General features: G+C 32.4%; 2 protein-coding genes across 18 annotated transcripts in view; one reads left to right on the top strand and one right to left on the bottom strand.

The window, feature by feature from the left end:
- Positions 1 to 5,333: 5,333 nt before the first annotated feature.
- On the bottom strand, positions 5,334 to 14,586 carry LOC134279786 (ubiquitin-like-conjugating enzyme ATG10). Of its 3 annotated transcripts, XM_062762196.1 has the most exons (8): positions 14,448 to 14,586; positions 14,061 to 14,153; positions 11,055 to 11,187; positions 10,291 to 10,388; positions 7,898 to 7,989; positions 7,279 to 7,417; positions 5,658 to 5,713; positions 5,334 to 5,489 (listed from the first exon to the last, which is right to left on the bottom strand). In XM_062762196.1, the coding sequence occupies exons 1-6, from the start codon at positions 14,550 to 14,552 to the stop codon at positions 7,330 to 7,332; spliced, it is 609 nt and encodes a 202-aa protein (XP_062618180.1). In that variant the 5' UTR covers positions 14,553 to 14,586; the 3' UTR covers positions 5,334 to 5,489; positions 5,658 to 5,713; positions 7,279 to 7,329. The 3 variants fall into 3 exon arrangements, with proteins under 3 accessions (XP_062618180.1, XP_062618179.1, XP_062618181.1); XM_062762195.1 differs by lacking the exon at positions 5,334 to 5,489 and having other exon boundaries at positions 5,645 to 5,713; XM_062762197.1 differs by lacking the exon at positions 5,334 to 5,489 and having other exon boundaries at positions 5,702 to 5,720.
- Positions 14,314 to 18,189, top strand: part of LOC134279783 (single-stranded DNA-binding protein 3-like) — a 52,453-nt gene continuing 48,577 nt past the window's right edge. For 5 of the 15 annotated variants that reach the window (XM_062762179.1, XM_062762185.1, XM_062762182.1 and 2 more), the window contains exons 1-3: positions 14,316 to 14,411; positions 15,605 to 15,684; positions 16,194 to 16,266. In XM_062762179.1, the coding sequence (XP_062618163.1) occupies positions 15,629 to 15,684; positions 16,194 to 16,266 (129 nt within the window). In that variant the 5' untranslated portion in view covers positions 14,316 to 14,411; positions 15,605 to 15,628. Of the gene's footprint in view, positions 14,412 to 15,604; positions 15,685 to 16,193; positions 16,267 to 18,189 lie in introns of all 15 variants that reach the window. The other 10 variants (XM_062762180.1, XM_062762184.1, XM_062762188.1 and 7 more) reach the window with 4 other exon arrangements.

Genomic DNA, 18,189 nt, shown 5'->3' on the forward strand with positions numbered 1-18,189 from the left:
TTGGGGATTATCGGAATCGCTGACTCAGACAGATCAACTTTTTGAGCATGGATCAGGTGCAGATAGATCTCAACAAGCCGATGGATTGGTCCGACATGATGAATTTATTTGTCGGTAAGGGACACGTTCGCCGAGCTGCCATTTACGATCTGAAAGGGAAATGTATGGCCGCAAGTGAAGATCCCAACATTCCACAGGACGAAATCATTTCAATAGTCCGGTGTTTAAGTGAAAACTATGTGGTGCTGAATAAGCCCATTTTTGCTTTGTTTTTCGGGGAGGAAAGGTACGTTTGTTTCCGGGCGACTCCCAATACCATTGTGGGGCGCACTGCCAAGGATTTCTTCGTCGCTTATCGCTGTGACGACTTTGTTATTATTGCATTTGCAGACATTGTCGTCAATCCGAAGTTTTCATGCATCGGTGAGGTGTGGACTTTTGGTAACGAAATAAGATCAAGAATGGAGATTTCTGCTTTTATTGGTTGAAGGCGTGTGTCGTAACAATGCCGCGTTCTTTGCCAGCTGAAATTATATTACATACTTTCGTTTTTTTATTTTGAGGAAGAAGGAAAAACAGTTTTGTTAATATTTTTATGTTGTTCTTTTATTGTGAACACCCATAGACCTAAGGAGTTACAATTTTTAGCTATTATAACTCGGAATAGTATTTTTAGATGCATCTGATTTAGCACTATACTCCTATCTTCCAACCCTCTTTGCGAGAAAAAAAACTTCTAATTTTAAAGTGCATTATATGATTTTTATGCAATTATGCATCACGATTTATAGGCCTTTAATTTCTCGGACTACTAGAATGCTATTACTGGGTACATATATGTACATGTATATTGAGGGTACTGAAGAACAGTGTATTGGTTTATAATTAACATAAAAGTTTATATGGCATTATTGTACTCTCTGGTGATATATGTTGCATTGTACATGTATGTGGTTTGCAATGCCTCAAGTTTTTTAAACTCTTTTTCTATCATTTCTTTTTCGCATTTACTAGAAAATTTTGTTACTTTTGTTGTGTTTATTCTAATTTTTTATTGTGTAAATAGTGATTTTCTTTCAAAGATTATTAATGAATTAATGAAACCATGTCTACTTATAAGAATTTTATTCTTAAATTCTGATTTTTTTCAAGTGAGAATACATGCGTATCTTTTCATACACAAGCTCTATTATACCTTGTACACCTTATTTCGTTTTTATTTATAGATATTTTTTTCTAATATTATTCGCTTATATTAAGTATAGTCCAAATAATGCATTTCGTATACATTGTATTATACAAATAGTGCAATAATTTGTTACAAACATACTAGTATTATAGAATAGCCAAACCCCTAAGTCTTATCACAAAATAAATTACGAATTTCTGAATTTGATTGTTGTTGTTGTTATTGTTGTCATCAAGCCAAGGGTTTCCGATCCGAAGTCTTTTCGCACAGACTCTTGGCTAGCAGATACTTGTATGTTGATTATATGTACCGTAGTTTTCGAGTATTGTGGTTCCGAGCGCATTGTACGAGTAGACCTATTAAACTTTTTTGCATTACATGTATATAACTTTTCAAAACATATGTATTAAAATAGTTGTACAACGCGTTATTGGGGTATTGGGATTAATTATATTTGAATATTAACTAAAATATTTCATCTTGACTATCACATCAGTGGGAAATGGTTTACACAAACATCATATGAGTTTGAAATAAAAGATACCACAGAGTCTGACTGTCTGACACATCTGTGTCATATTGGGATCTTTTACTAGAAAAAGACGTTAATGGTTATCTAACAACAAAGCTTCATGATAAATGTGATAAATTTAACTTTTCAATCGTCAACTTCCCTTATGTAACAATATACTTTTGTCATTTGCATACGGAGTTTATATTTCGCTCAGTTAATTCGATACGGAAGAGTGTCTTTTACATACGAGGTAAGTTATTGACAAACAAGTTGATGAAGCAAGAATTTCAGCAGTCTTCTTTAAAATCATCATTTCGCAAGTATCGTCGATACACTGGCCTTGTCAGGATATACATACTGAGTTGTGCATGGACTTTTTCATAAAGTTCGCTATCTTCATAGATTTCATATATAATAGTAAATATATGACATAGAAATTGCATGAACTATGGCAAATTAAAATGGAGTTGAATATACTAGTATCTTGCAATATGCTAGAATTTCTGATTGACAATATCAACTCAGTATATAATGTTTGGAGATCTATAGGCTAGATTTTTTAAACTCTAGTAGAATTCTTATGGGTACAAATTGTGCTCTTTATTAGGCTATTAGCAGACATTTTATTGTATAGATATGAAGTAGAATATTTTAATGCATCTATACGACGTTCAATTAGCAATAGTTACATCCACTCATATGTCTACCAGATATATTCCAAGCTTGACATAAAAGATACCACAAAATATGTTTCATATTTAGAAATTTTCCCAGAAAAACGCATCAATGGTAATCTAACGACAAAACTTTATTAAAAACATAATGGCATCAATTTTTCCAATCGTCAGCCTCCTTATTTATGTAGCATTATATTCTTATCATCTGTAAATAGAGTTCATGCCTCCCGATTCCATACATACAAACAATTTCTAAAAAGAGGCGAGCTACCGTACCTATCGCTGTTTCGACAGTTTGTTGGAGGACCTGTTCACCAAAAACTACATAGGTATCGTCATAAGAAATACAAGAATCTTTTAATATTAACTTCAGAGTACTTCTGTGTACATACACAGTTAGATCGTTTTTAAATGCAAATGGCCAATGACAAGTTACGTAAATTTATTGAAAAAGCAACTCTCTATGGTGTTTTAGAGCATGGCATCGAGTTTAAACGAGACTGAGGATATCCTGAGGGACAATCTGATTTGAATCAGATTGCTTGAGGAATGATTGTATACATCGATTGTATAAAAGAACTAGTGTGAGCACAGAGCTCACACAGGAAGAACTGAGATATTTCAGTCGAAACTGAAAGATGTCTTTCAGCAACATTTCAGTGACATTTCAGTCACTGAATGGCAGGTACATTTCAATGGCCTTTCAATCACCTTTCAGTGACCATTCCTTCGACCTTTAAGTTATCCTTCAGTTGTCTTTCAGCAAACATTCAGCCATCATTCAGTGACCTTTCAGCCAACTGAAAGTTCATTTGACTGAATGGTGGGATTTCATCCTGTGTCACTAAATGATACCCCTCTCCCACATGGTTATAATGGCAAAATCTATGTATTGCTCTCGGAAACCCGAAATAAGTGTCAGATCAAATAATGTAAAATGGAAGGTGTATAAAAGAGTATTATGAATTAAAGAATCTGTGAAAGTATCATTAAATATTATTCAGTGTCAGAGTGGTATAGGAGCAGTTGCGGGTAAGAGATCGACGCCCTTCCATGTTATAGAAAGAATGGCTGTGTCTATGTAAAATAGGAGGTGCACAATGGCACTATGTAACAAAGATTCCTGTGAAGTCTCATTACATTTCATTGAATAGTACAACAGGATTTGCGGCTAGGAGATGGGTACCACAAAGTGAAACAGACGGACGGACATCCCGATCACTTATTCAAGCAGGGGTGTAACAAAGACTACAGTGTCATATGTGTATAGGTTGTGTAAATAAATTTAGCCAAGCAGAAAATGGATATTGACAGTTTAACAGTGCATTTTCTTTGCATGAAAATGCAAGATACATTGTGCAAGTTAAATTCTATTGATAAAAATATATTACAGAAACAAGTGTTTGTGCACAGAGAGTAAGGGAGGACATAGATATATTATTATTTTTTTAAACCCCTCGCTTGAAAAGTGGGAGGTATATAGTAATCGGGATTTCCGTCCGTCTGTACGTCCATCTGTTACGCTTTATCTCCTGTCCGCAACTCCTCTTATACTACTAAGTGAAATTTAATGAAACTTTCACAGGATCTTTAGTACATATTGCCACTGTGCACCTCATACTTTACTTTTTTATTCGACACGTATTTTAGGTTTCCCAGGCCATAGCGAAATATGGACATTGCCATTATATTTTACCTATCACATATAGTTCTAAGCTTCTGGCGAACATTTGATAGGACGAGTTGGTTTATTCCCACTTAGCCAAAATTCTGAATTTCTTATTCCCATCTAGCCAAAATTAGGATTTTCACACCTGAGTGGTCACCTGTGTATAGTCTGTTTTAGGCTTATTACCTGCACTTATTACCTGTGCTGTATAAGTACAATCAAAATAAATATCATAAATACTTGTTTTATAACATAATTATTAATTAATCCGATACTACCTATTCATAATTTCAAAATTCATACCGGTATATTAATTCATATCAATAAAATTTTTAAAAAGAAATTCAAAATTTAGGATCATGTTTTATGAAAAGAAAATTGAAAAAAAAAATTCATCCATTCAAAAAGAGATTTTTTTTTTTTATAATGCACTAAAATTATTGAATGAATTTGGATCATGACTTAATTAAATCTTTTCGATAAAAAGATTATACTCAGAATGAAAAGAAGAAGAATTGAGTTTAATTTACTTTGCAGAAATATTTGTACTAATTAGGAATTTCTTGTATATATATCACTACTATAAAAAATTTAATTGATGGTAAAAATATAATATAATCTGATTTATATAGTAAACTAGAACTACAGAAAGAGTCCATGCAAAACTTATGACTACACTATTTAAGGTAGGTTTTAAACAAAAAAATGTATGTAAATGGTTTTTTTTCCTAGTACGTATAAACATTGACAGTTGTAGCATTTTATGGTGAGAACCTCGTACGTTATTAGAACTTGTGTTCAAGCCATTTGTTTAGTATTTATACGGTAAAATATGTTCAAACCAATTCTTAATGCACAAAAAATTGTTTGAATGATAAAATTGAGTATTTATTAGAGAACATCTTGCTTTAACATATCTTCAAACATATCAGTCTAATATTAGGCATATTTATTCCTCTTTACACATTACCGTAAAACAACATATAGCAACACATGGGCATTATGGGAGGCGGGGGGTATCATTTAGTGAGCTCATTGCTCACAGTACCTCTAGTTTTTACAATCTTTTTTATCATTGTGAATTTTTTAGGTACTTTCTATTTAATTTGTTTCAAAGTCTCCAGGGCCCGTTGATTGGGCATAACACATCAAATATCCTTTTTCTTGTATATTAAGTTAAAACAAAACAAGAACAGCTACATAGTTTAGAGCTTACACGTAAAAATGACAGTAAAATATTTGTAAAAATGTGTTTAATTTTAAACATAACATTTTATGTATATTAAGCATCACATACATGGAAGATTGGATAAAGGAAATCAAATTGTCAATTTCATTTGAAACATATCTATAAAAAAATTTCTTCATTCAGTCCTGTGTCAACATCAGTTCCCAAATCATTCGGGTTTTTGATGTGAAATTTTTCATGTCTTTAAAAATCTGAAATAGAAATACATGTATTAAGATTGGACTACTTTTTAATTAAATTCAAAGGTTTCACTTACTGGCCATGTAATAAAATATTGAACTGGACAAATCATTAAATGATTTATTCCATTTTTATAATTAATTATTATTACTGTGCAGGTACTAACTTTCTTTCCTCACTATTTCCAGAACTCCATCACTCCTATTAACATCCAAGAAAATCCAGGAAACATTCTCTGAATGCTGTAAAAAAAACCCAGAAAGTTGTGAATTTTGAATATGGGAAACCCGGAGGCATCAAAAACTTGTGGCATATTCTTTTTAAACTGTTAATGTAAATTGCTTTCTGTGTTTAACGGAAGTCAAAATTCATATTAGGGTAAACTGGGGTAATTTCGACCACTTTTGCTGACATATGGCTTTCAATCAGCAAAAGTTGACCATTTCCAAAGCCTAACAGATGGACAGACATCCCATCACTATATACCCTCTTACTTTTCAAAGGGGGGGGGATTAAAAATATGGAGATACAGAGCAGTTTTCAAGCTTAATAGTCCACTGATTACAATTTGAAAGCAGAGCAAACGCCTCTTAATCATCACTGGGGGGTCAGGTGACATGGAATATTAAGAATCCCCAATAACCCCATTTTCATGATCAGGCAAATGAAAAAATCCTCGATAGTTGAGTCTGTAAATAATGGCTAATTAAATGGAATGAAAAACATCAGTCAGCATTCAACTTGTGACAATGTAACAAATCAACCATAGAACTTGCAAAATAATGACTTTAAATAAGACTGCTTATATTTTTGCTTCATCAACTTGTTTGTCATTAGCTTGCCTCTTTTAAGAAATTGGCCTTTTGTGGAGCATGTGTTTGCATATTCAATTTATTTGGAGACAAATAATCCTACATGCAGGTGATAAGGGTATATTGCTACACAAGTAGTTGATATATTCCTTCATAAGTACGGAAGAAGTTTACTGCTAGTCTGCTACACAAGTTAAGGAAGTTGACAATAGAAAAGTTGAAGTCATCACATTTATCATAAAGTTTTGATGTTAGATTACCATTAACTTTTTTTTCTAGTAAAAATGTCTATAAATATGAAATACATTTGGTATCTTTAGTTTCAATGGATCTGCAACTGATATAGTATCATTATTTTTAGCAACTTTTATCTATTTCTACACTACACTAATGTTTTAACATATTTATTTCGATTAAACACAGCAAAGATTTCTTTATATTTGAAACAATTCATATTGAAACTTCTTATATTTATATGAACAATAGCATTGCATTAGCTTTGCATCCATTTTCTCATTTCATATACCCAAGCTTGAAAAGCAGGAGGGTATATAGCTATTGGGATGTCCGTCCGTTCGTCTTTTACGCTTTGGGGTACCCATCTCTTATCCACAACTCCTCCTATACTACTGTATGAAATTATATGAGACTTTCACAGAATGTTTGTTACATAGTGCCATTGTGCACCTTCTATTTCACTTTTTGATCAGAGACACATATTTTGGGTTTCCCATAGCAAAAAATTGTCATGCCATTCTTTCAATAAAATTGGAGGGTACCAATCTCTTATCCGCAATTCGTCCTATACCACTGAATAAAATTTAATGATACTTTCATATTCTTTATTTACATAATGTCATTGTGCGTCTTTTATTGTATTTTTGATCTGACACTTATTTTGGGTCTCCAAGTGCAAAACATAGACTTTGCCATTACATGTCTAATGATATGAGAGGCGGGGGTATCATTTAGTAAGCTCAGTGCTCACCTAGTGCCTCTAGTTTTTGACTGGCTGATTGGGAAAAATAGGGACATCAATTCAAGGGTTGAAGTTTTGTCCATACTCCAAAGGAAGTTCTAATCCAACCACTGGCCCAACTGCACTCAACCATGCAATTATATAATGTCTACAAAAGAAAAAAATCTGTGAGAAAGAAAGCTATGCTTTCCTTACAATAAAAAATCTTTGTAGTTTTATAAAAAATTCTCAAGAGTTTATTCTAATAAAGTTAATTCTGAAAAACAATACATTTCTTAAAAGACAAGAACTCAGCACAGTTGTGTAAATCATAGAGATATAAAATATACAGTTTAACTTCAGTATCTTGGACATTGCTATCTAAAATCCTGGGATAACACTCTCTTTTTCCGCAGTCCCTTTGAGTTAGAGATAATGAGATTTGTACTCATTTTCTGACGTGAACTATAGTTGTAACATCCAATTTATCTTTTATCTTGTAATTCCCAGTTTTAATACCTTTTATCTTGTAACTTCCAGTTTACTTTTTATCTAGTAACTTCAAATTTACCTTTTATCTTGTAACTTCCAGTTTCACTTTTCTCTTGTAACTTCAAATTTACCTTTAATCCTGTAACTTTCAGCTCACCTTTTATCTGACAAGGTAGGGATGTTTTTCATTAAATCTGCTGTATGACAAGGATGTAAGAAATAAAATGGCCGACCAAGAAGAGGGTGTTCCTACAATTAATCATCTTCGCTAGCCAAGGGTTTCTGATACGCTACTCTCCTCATAAACCCTTGGCATACGGTGAAGTCAAAAGACGGGATTGTTTTCCGTCACGTGATCTCGAATCTATCAGGTACGCACAGTTTGCGTCATCGCCAGATATAAAGACACGTGTTAAAAAAAATTAAATCAACGTTTTTTCAAGAATAATTAAGAAGCAATTATTGAGTTATGTTTATTCATTATTTATAGAACAAATCTGAAGCTTCAATATAGATTCTTAATCACATATTTAGAAGATATTGGGTGTTGCTAAAACGCGGAACGGAAAACGGAACGGAACGGAAAACGGAAAATATTATTTGAGATTAAATCATTTAAAATATATAAATTTCTCTGAAACAACATATATTTTATACATATTCAATCCCTCCATGATCAATACAAGTTTAATTAGTCATTTTAAGTCTCTTACGAAAAGTGCTGACAAAGTAATGACATAGCTTGAATTTCTTTCAGTGTTATTTTCTTACACTTACTGACTACTATTAATTAAACAGACAGAAAGTGTTGGAGGTTTCAATGATCATTTCAATAGTATAAAGGTTATGTCTGGAAAACAGTTAGGGGATATTTGTTATTTTTATAAATCATGATAATTGGTAAAAAAAAAATAATAAAATGTAAAAAAAAACTTCTGTAATAAGACTACTATTAGAGCACCACTTTCCCACAAGCCCGGATAACACTTCGATTGTAAAACTGGTTTTAAAAATTTTATACAAGTTGAGTCGCTTCCTATATATCAAATAAAATCTTGGATAGATGGAGTGGCAAATCTTTACTGTAGTAAAATTGATATATCGTCCATACGTTTAATTAAGTTATTAAAGTGTGTTTTCTTTTTTGGGGAGTGGGGATGAATGACCCAGTAAAACGTGTTTTCTTATGTTGCAGCTATTCATATTTGAATTTCTCAATATACATATCATATGCCACTCATGGATTTAAAGGGGAGAAAGACCCCCGTCCTTTTTGTGACCAATATATGTGTGTGACTGAGGGAACCTACTCTGACCCCAAACTGCCCCCTCCCCATTTCAAGATTCCCGGATTCGCCAATGTATGCGGCATAATCTGTATACCAGTATGTCAAAACTAGTTCTTTTTTGTCTTTACCGATACACGCGTATGTATACATAATACTAGTACTAGTCTTTTTTACTTCCGTCTTTTTCAATACAAGATTTTTTATTTATAAATAAGCATTCTCTAAAAAATGATTTCAACGAAACATTTGACAGATGGATAATACTGTAGATCACTAAATTTTCGAGAGATTGTCATTGACTCTTTATAAGCGAGACATAATTTTCACGAATAGTTGTTGTTCCTCTATATAATCGTAAGGAATACTTTTATACGCGAGAATTTAATTTTCGCGAACGCATTGTATCGCGTAATTACGCGAAAATAAAAAGTGATTTACAGTAGTTAGTACATCTAAATCACAGTATGTATTTTATTGACCATCGCATGTACATGTTATGAGAGAAGCATAATTCACAAATATATCATATTTTACGTTAATTTTTCATTAAATATGACTTTAATATCATGAATATTGCTTTTTATTTCTGATTCATATCAAATCAAGGTTTTTTCCTTGATATTTATTTTCCGTTCTGTTCCGCTTTCCGTTCCGTTTTCTGTTCCGCGTTTTAGCAACACCCGAAGATATTGGATGACACCATGGCTATTCATAGAATTGAATGTTATCTTACGGATCGTTGTTTACTTGCGTTTTTCATTTCCGAGATTAAACAGGGAAGATGTATCCCGAACGCAAATATCGTCATTTACAAAAAACAATCGCTGATTGGTCGACCTGGGTGTACTGAAATCCAATCAGAACTCTGGAAAAAAATCCTGATTTTTATGAACACCGTAGGCCAAGGGTGTATGAGGAGAGTAGCGTATCAGAAACCCTTGGCTAGCGAAGATGACAATCAATATTCATTTTAGAAACATTTATAAAGCCATGAGCTTTTCTGCATGCTTTAATAAATCATCTACTTTCAAATTTTTCATCAATATCTAACAAAATCTTGTCTCCGTATTACTATAAAACTGAAGAGGAAATGCAGAATTAAAAGAAAACATTGAAATTGAAAAGACCTAAAATTTCCAAGTTTTGGTCACTCAACAGGGGGGAATAACTCTGACAAATTACAATTTTTCAAATCTGCCTGCCATAAAAACAAAAGATCAGATAGTTGTTTTCCTAAATTTCAGTCAACTTTTCCTCCTACCTGTTGTGAGATGAATGTCCATCTATCCTGTGATAACCTTTCTTTATACACAGCTGGCACCATCTCCCATATTTCCTCCAAACTCAAAAGCTTTCCATCTAAAGAAATTGACCGAAAGAGTTATCTTCTCATTAACAATTGATAATTTTTTAAAAAGTTGTTTCTTGGTTATATAAATAGCTGTTAATATTTTGAGTATGAGATAAGGAAATACACACAGTATTCAAGCAGAAAGTTCATTTAAACAAAACAAATTTTGGAGCAGAGTAAAGCAAGGCCTACAAAAACATCATAGAGCAAGATCAGGCCTGGGGGCCATGGTACTTAGATGAGTCTCACTTTTTCCTAAGGAATTTATAGTGAAAAAGTGAGACTGAGATCAAAATTGAGCTTGTTTAAATTTTATGGCCCCAAGGCCAGGCCTCATGGAAGATTCTACATTGCATCATAAACTAGTGGTCATTGGGTTTTGGGGGGGAGGGGGGCATCACTTTGAGAAGTATCTGTAGCTCTCCTGACGTAGATTTGAACAGACTTGCCTTCAGCCTCACATTATCTGAGCAGGTATATATATGATAACATGTAGATTAGAGACTGCATCAAAACCCAATAACCGTATACTATTGTTTAACATTTATCTAATACATGTAGACCTAGCTGTTTATGTCTTTAAGGAAGTTTCTGGATAACTTAACATTGAATTTGCTCTAGTCTGACTGTATATTGCAGTTTTATCTTTTTTAAGAAAAAAATATGAAAAGTACTTTGAAAATGGGCATTGAAGTACAAGACAGGGACATTGTAGCTTTGGCTGTACACAATGTGGTATTCATATGTAAGGACACGTTGCTCCAATTCCCCGTCAGTCTGTAGTGTAGAGCTGTCTTCCTCCTCCACCTGGAAGATTTAAAAATAAGAAATAGAGTTGTCTCTCTTAATATGCATAAAATGGGCATTGTTACAGGTTTAAAAAATAATTTCTGAGGACATTAATTTATATTTTTACCCTTTCAATTTTTAAAAAATTTTTGTTCAAATATATAATATATTATACTTTTTGATCTGCATCATTGCACAATCTATTAAAATATTTCTATTTAGCAATTTAAGGACAGATGATACAAACAAAAAATGAATGCCTGGATTGGTATATATTTTTTTTACCTAATTAACCCCCTTCCCCGCAGTCACGCATTTTAACGCATATACCATTTCCTATTTCTGACGCAAAATCACGCATTTACCGTTTCCCCGCAATCACGCATTTTCACGCACTTTAAAAAGTTCATTAAATCTTCAATTTATTGCCAAATTCCGACTATTTCATACTTGCTTAATCTCATAAAATAAGAAAAAAATTTTTCTAATTAAAATATTACGTCATGATATTATTTACGCCAAACTTTAGAGAAACTTGTACCCCGCTAGAAAGTGCTTGCGGGGAAATGGTAACGTAATATTTCGATGACGTGAGGATTCAGTTTATTTTGCATAACAATTTTGTAAGTTGTAAAGTGTTAATATGCAAATGATGCAAATAATAAATTCCTAGAACATAAAGAAATTGTAAACCTTCTGTGATGTTCAAAAGTCTACCCTTCTGAAACCATCCTTATTAATTAATCTATACAAATATTTTTCACTTTAACGAGGCTAGGGGGTGGCAGCCATTTTTAGACTATTTCAATCTCCTTTAAAAGGAGAGCTCCATATAAAGATATACAAAATGATCAAATTTTAAAACTAAAATATGTGAATTTTTTCTTTGTCAAATGAAAGTTGACAGCTAAAGATACCGTATGTAAAAAAATAATTTAAATCTGGTGGTTAATTTGGGATTAATTTGTTGACCCTCCAGCCTCCTTAAGTATGACCAAAGTTGTTATTTTTAAATTCTTTGACAAAAGTTTGTTTGTATCATCTGTCCTTAACTATGATTTATTATTTTTCAATTTTTAAAAAAAGATTTGGATGAAACTGAAAATATGACATATATTACTAGATCGTATGATGTTTATATCTAATGATTTGGACTTATTGGAATAGTATTGCTGATAAACAAAGGAAGTGTAACCTTAAAGTAACATGTCACTGGACTAAAGTTTTTGAAATTCAAAAGTTGTACATAATACAGAGCTCACTTCCTACTTCTTGATGATTTGATCTGATGTAAGGCCGAATAAAAAAAATAGGTGAGGTTCCGGTTACACCATCAAAAAAATTAGGATAGGTAAGTGGGGATTTTTTTTTTTTCAATATGATATTTTGAATTTTTCTTCGTAATACCTATCACTGCTTTGCAGGTAGCATTTAGATGGGGCATGATAATATACTAGTCAAGATTGGTGGGTGCCTACATGTAGTTATGAAAATCAACCAGCCAGTCATTATTCTGTAGGGGTCATTTTTTGTCTTTAGACTGGCTGAAACAAAAACTAATACCAGGAACCAATGACAGAAAGAGAGGAAGTTCCAGTAAAAAAATGGAAATTACCAAAAAAAGTTTAGGGTCAGGGGTGAAAAATAGGGAAGGTAAGGTAACCCGAACCAATTTTTATTTGGCTTAAAATTTATAGTATTTTTTGAGAGTCAGAGACCCGTATAAGCACAACCAGAAATGTCTAATGGCATGGTCTAAACTATCCAGAATTGATAAAACTTTTTATACTATTCAGTCTTTACTTTATTTAATAACACATGTTGTGAAAAATAAAATATAAAATATTGAATATTTATGTGTATGTGTAAAATTATTATGAAAAGTTTTTAATCCGATCTAATGTGAGACATCCCTTTAAAAAAAAAAAAACATGTATACTGGATTCTCATTATATCGCGGGTTTCATTGTATCGCGGTATATTCCAAAAAATCAGATACATGGCTCATATGCTTTTTGTTGAAAAAAATATCAGACTGTCATCTGAATGTAAATTTTTGTGATGATTAAAAAGTATGGAACATTCGTCGGAAAAAAAATATTCAAATAAAACGTAATTTTACAGAAATTCATTATCATTTTAGCCCACCGAGTTTATAATCCAGTGAAATCTATATAAAATTCATGTTTGAAAGTCTTGTTCGCATAATTGTTTATTTCCTTATGTAGAATTACATGGTAAAATAAAAAATAAGAATTGAAGTCCATGTCAACCTCAGGTATCCATGTTTTCCCATACCGCGATATAATGAGACTCTCCGATTTAGGAGGTAAATAAGACTTCCTGTTTTAAAAATAGACTACAAATTAAACGATGCAAGCTTGGGAAATAATTTGATGATAAAAAGTTAGGCCATAGGTTGGTTTATGAATATCATTTGATGAAAGTTAAATTTAAAAATGTGAATTACACATTTTATGCAAAAGATTTAAGTACCGCGATATAATGAGACACCTGTATACATGTAATAAGTTCATTGTAAGTATGTAACGAAAGCTAGAAACTAAAAGGCTTATTTCATTTTACTACATTAATGATGTGACAAAAATAATATTAAAGGTTTTTAAAACTGTGTTAAACAATATAAAACATACAAAATGAAAAATCTATATTTCTTCTGAAAATAATATCATTGTTTTCTTTGTAAATAATTAAATAAAAGGATCTATTTGTAGCTTCTTCTGATTATTTTATTTAAAGATGTTATCAATAGTTTCTTTGAAATGAAGTACGAACTTAATGTAAACTTAATGTTGATTGAAGCAAATAAAAGTGAGCACAGTTTCCCTGTCTGATTGGTAAAAACGTAACTTCATAAAATTACCCATAACCTCTTGATCTCTATAGAAATCTGCTCCTAGAGTCAAATCTTTATCTTTACACCTTAGCTCTTCTTCCTTTTTCATGACATACTTTCCTCCATCCTACATTAAAAAAATGCATTTTATTTTCAATTCACAATTTTTTCGGTCACAGTTCAACACTGTTTAAAATATTACTTTTTCTTTTTATCTCTGAAATATTCTATCATAATCTTGCACAATATACATCTTTTGGTTACGCCCCCTTCTGTCTGTTCGGAGCTTACACCTGGCTTTAGAAAAGCCCGAGGAAAGCGAAAAACCTTTGTGTCGGATAAAGGGATGTGCCCAGACATTGTTTGGATTTGATGGCGTTACACAGTAAGTTCAAACATCGTTTAAGTTTATAAAACATACTTTTGCTTCTCTCACGGTCCATTTTCTATCTAATTTATCTGATAGTTTTAAAAAGTAAATAACGCTGTCCCAAAATTCGTCTTCCGAAATTGAACCTGCCGCCATGATGGTAGGTTAGCATACGAGGGAGGTAAAAGAAAACACCAATACACATGTCGGGTCTGCGGGGTCAAACATGTGTAATCGTTTATTATTGATGTAAACATCGTTTTCTAAATGTATATTTTCATGGTTTAATCATTTAAAATATGTTTATAAAATTACGGACCATGTTTTAAAATTGAAAATATTTAATTTGATCAAAATTAAAAATTCTTTGAATAAAGCGCAATAAAACAGAATAATTTTCCTAGATGTGCCTCAAGTGTAGATTGATAGTTTCTAGATCCCCATATTTATTGGGCAAAACTGCCTGGAAAGTAGGTCAGGATATATCTCTACCATTTGAAAATATTTCAAAGTTGACACGAAAGTGAATTTTGAGGTCTTGTTTGCAGATGAAAAAATATCAGTAGAAAGTTAAAACCATGAGTGATTGGCATTTTTCAGAATTCTACATATTTTAAATTATGTAAATTTTCTTTTGACTAAAGTGCGTTTACAAGAAATATGTACATGTGCAACATTTTCAGAATTTTAAAAAAGAAGGAATTCTTAATTTTTTTCTGATGCTTTGTTATTTACCTCTTTTTCACATAATAAAATACTCTGAATTGGATCTTTCTAATCATTTTAAACATAGCATAACACAAGAAAATTTGTGTTTTCAGTATTTGTCTTTTATACTTTTTGGAAGGAAAAAAAGAAGAATTTTTAGTGTGTAAGTTAAGCATAATTAACAATATAGTTATACGCCTTGTTATATCCAGTTCTACTTGCATTCGTTTGTTTTACATGGAATATATCCATATTTTTTAAAAAAGAAAAGATAATTTCTTTTGTTTACATCTTCGCAGGAGAAAATATCTATATAACTTGATAAATTTGGCCTCTTGCCAGCCGGTCTTTGTCGCTGTAACACACACATTTCCCAGTCTGTTGGTTTCTAGATCACAGATTCAGCTATAATTAACGAACTAATCGTAGAACGCCTTTCTTCAGTTCTACTTGTGGTTGCTATAGTGACGGGGTCAGTGTCGTCCTTGATATGTTGACAGGTGCGTGACAGTTCAGCTCCCAGCATGTACTCGAAGGGGAAAGGATCTACGGTACCCTCGGATGCCCAAGCTCGCGAAAAGTAAGTCATTTTTATTTTTTCAGCATTTCTGACCATAGGAATGCAATCTGAGAGAGTAATTCTAGGGTTTGCAGCTTTTACAATGCGCATACAGGTCCCGAAGCGAGTATTTTCCACCTGTGCACAAGTGATGCCCCATTCAAAATGGCTGTTCCCGTTATTAAACATACTCATGTGGTAGCATTGTAGACCATGTGGACTTCAAAACAAAGCTCAGTAGTTCATTGTTGTTATGTTTTTTGGGGGGTTTTAGTACCCCAAATTTTATTCAACAATACTTTTTAATAAATTGATTGTTGAATTTACTGTATGATACACAGAATTGCTGATACATTGTAAACATTGGCTACTTTCTCTTTTCAAATCCCTTGGCCTAAAATGAACTTGTTCATCAGCTGTTTATTCTGTGTATATAGGACAATAACTACACATTGATACTAAATAAATCACATTATATGCCAAATTATGAAATGACAGGACAGTTTTAAGTTGTGTTTTATATTTTACAGGTTAGCCCTCTATGTATATGAATATTTATTACACGTCGGAGCACAGAAAAGTGCACAGACTTTCCTATCAGAGGTAAGTACTATAGATAAGTGTAAAATAGGAAGATTTAGAAACAGATGACAGACCTGTAGGATTCTTGAAACATTTTTAAAAACTCGTGATATAAGCCATCTCTCTCCATGAAATCAATAGTGTAATAAGATTGTGTATGCCCATATTGAACTTGTTAGCTCATGAATAAAACCAACACTGTTTGTTTTGATTAGAAATTATGCAAAACCTGTAGATTCTCTATTAGTAAATTGTTATTTACTTAAAACCTGAATATATAATGATTTTGCAGAGAGAGAGGAAAGATGCGTTAAACAGTTGTCACAGCCTCAGTAAATAAGAATAAAATTCATGAACTTGCCTTGAAGATGTATTTACTAGTATATTTTTGGATATGAGTTAGGTATTGGTTGGATTTTTCACAGAATGAAATGAGTGTAGATATATCAGTGTTCTCCAAGGTTCCTTTGGCCATGGTCAAATCCAGTAGAAATTTTGCCAGAGCAATGATTGCTATAAACCTATCATCTGGTATCATTTAAGGCTTTACATTTTGTTTCATATGGCAGTCAAAGTATGATTGAAATGCACATAGAGTGGTCTTATGTAATAAATGCGGCAATGCCACTGAAAATTTTTACCCAAATTTGAAGCTAGGCTTACACTGGGCTAGTTTGAAAGGAGGATGATGCGTGTTTTCACTCAAGGAATTGTGTGAATTTAATGTGAGCATTTATATACTGAAGTACTTGCTTGAACATGTTGGCAGTAATTGAACATTAAGCAAAGGTTTCTATATGCAAATTTGTATTGTATAACCACTGCCCACAAAGTTTTTTACTGGTTTTGTCTTTTAAACAGTATATCTAAATTTATATAACATTGCATATACCATGCTCCTTTCGTTGAATAAGAACTTCTTCCACTGACCTTTAGCTCGCTCAAAGCTAGTTCCTAGAAAATGTCAGCTTCATATATACACTTGATCACACTGTAAGGCCAAAAGAAATAATACTCTTGTTTCCTGTCCCCTGACCCCAAAAAATCGGGTAGGTAAAAAAATTCATTGAGAAAAAATTTTATTTTCAAAATTCAATGAATGCAGGACATATAGCATATAATAAAAATAAAACAGTATGTTTACAGTTTACAAAGCAAGTTTGTTAATAAAGATTCATAAAGTAAATGTATCCTGTACACTTGTGATGTATTAGTTCTATGAATATTGGGCACAGTATTTCGCCCCAAAATGAAAATGTAATAAAAACTTTTAGGGTCGGAGGGTAAAATGTAGGGTAGGTCAGGTGACAGGAGACAAGAGTATATTTTATTGGCCTAAGTAGTAAAATATGACTTCACATTCATTTATTTTTTTTGTTACATGTACAGAAACATATAAAGGACTAAATAAGGCTATGCTAATCTGCTATAATGCCTGTAAAAATTACAGATGTTTTCTATGTGATAAAGACTTTCATTTTATGTCACCCATCCTGTAAGATTTGGAGTCTAGTTATGTTCTAGTAATGTTGGGGACATGTAGAGATTACTCTCTGTGTTGTGAAATTTGAAAGAAAGAACTTGTAATAACTTCTTTTTTGGCACCCCTCCCTCCAACTATGACCTGAAATTATTCACTGACATTCACCCACCACCTTTTAGCCCACTTACTTTCTCCTGTCCTTTTTACATGCATTTTCTCCAAGGTCATCTACTTTGCCTTTTTTGAACTGTCCTCTCAAGGTCATCTTCATTTTGGTTATTCTTTAAATAGGAATTTTTTTGTTTTCTAAAGAACTGAACTTGTTTGATTATCTAACTCTGTGTTTATTAGTTTTTATGTCATATTCAATGGTATTTCAGACTTTGAGCTGACTTTCAGTGCTGCTTTCTGCTTTCGGTCTATAATGACGTAATCAACACAATTTTCCTAGACAGGTTTTT

This window comes from Saccostrea cucullata, unplaced genomic scaffold, assembly GCF_032062105.1.
Source record: "Saccostrea cucullata isolate Sc308-1 unplaced genomic scaffold, CSIRO_AGI_Scuc_v1 ctg699, whole genome shotgun sequence".
NCBI classification, from domain to species: Eukaryota; Metazoa; Mollusca; class Bivalvia; order Ostreida; family Ostreidae; genus Saccostrea; species Saccostrea cuccullata.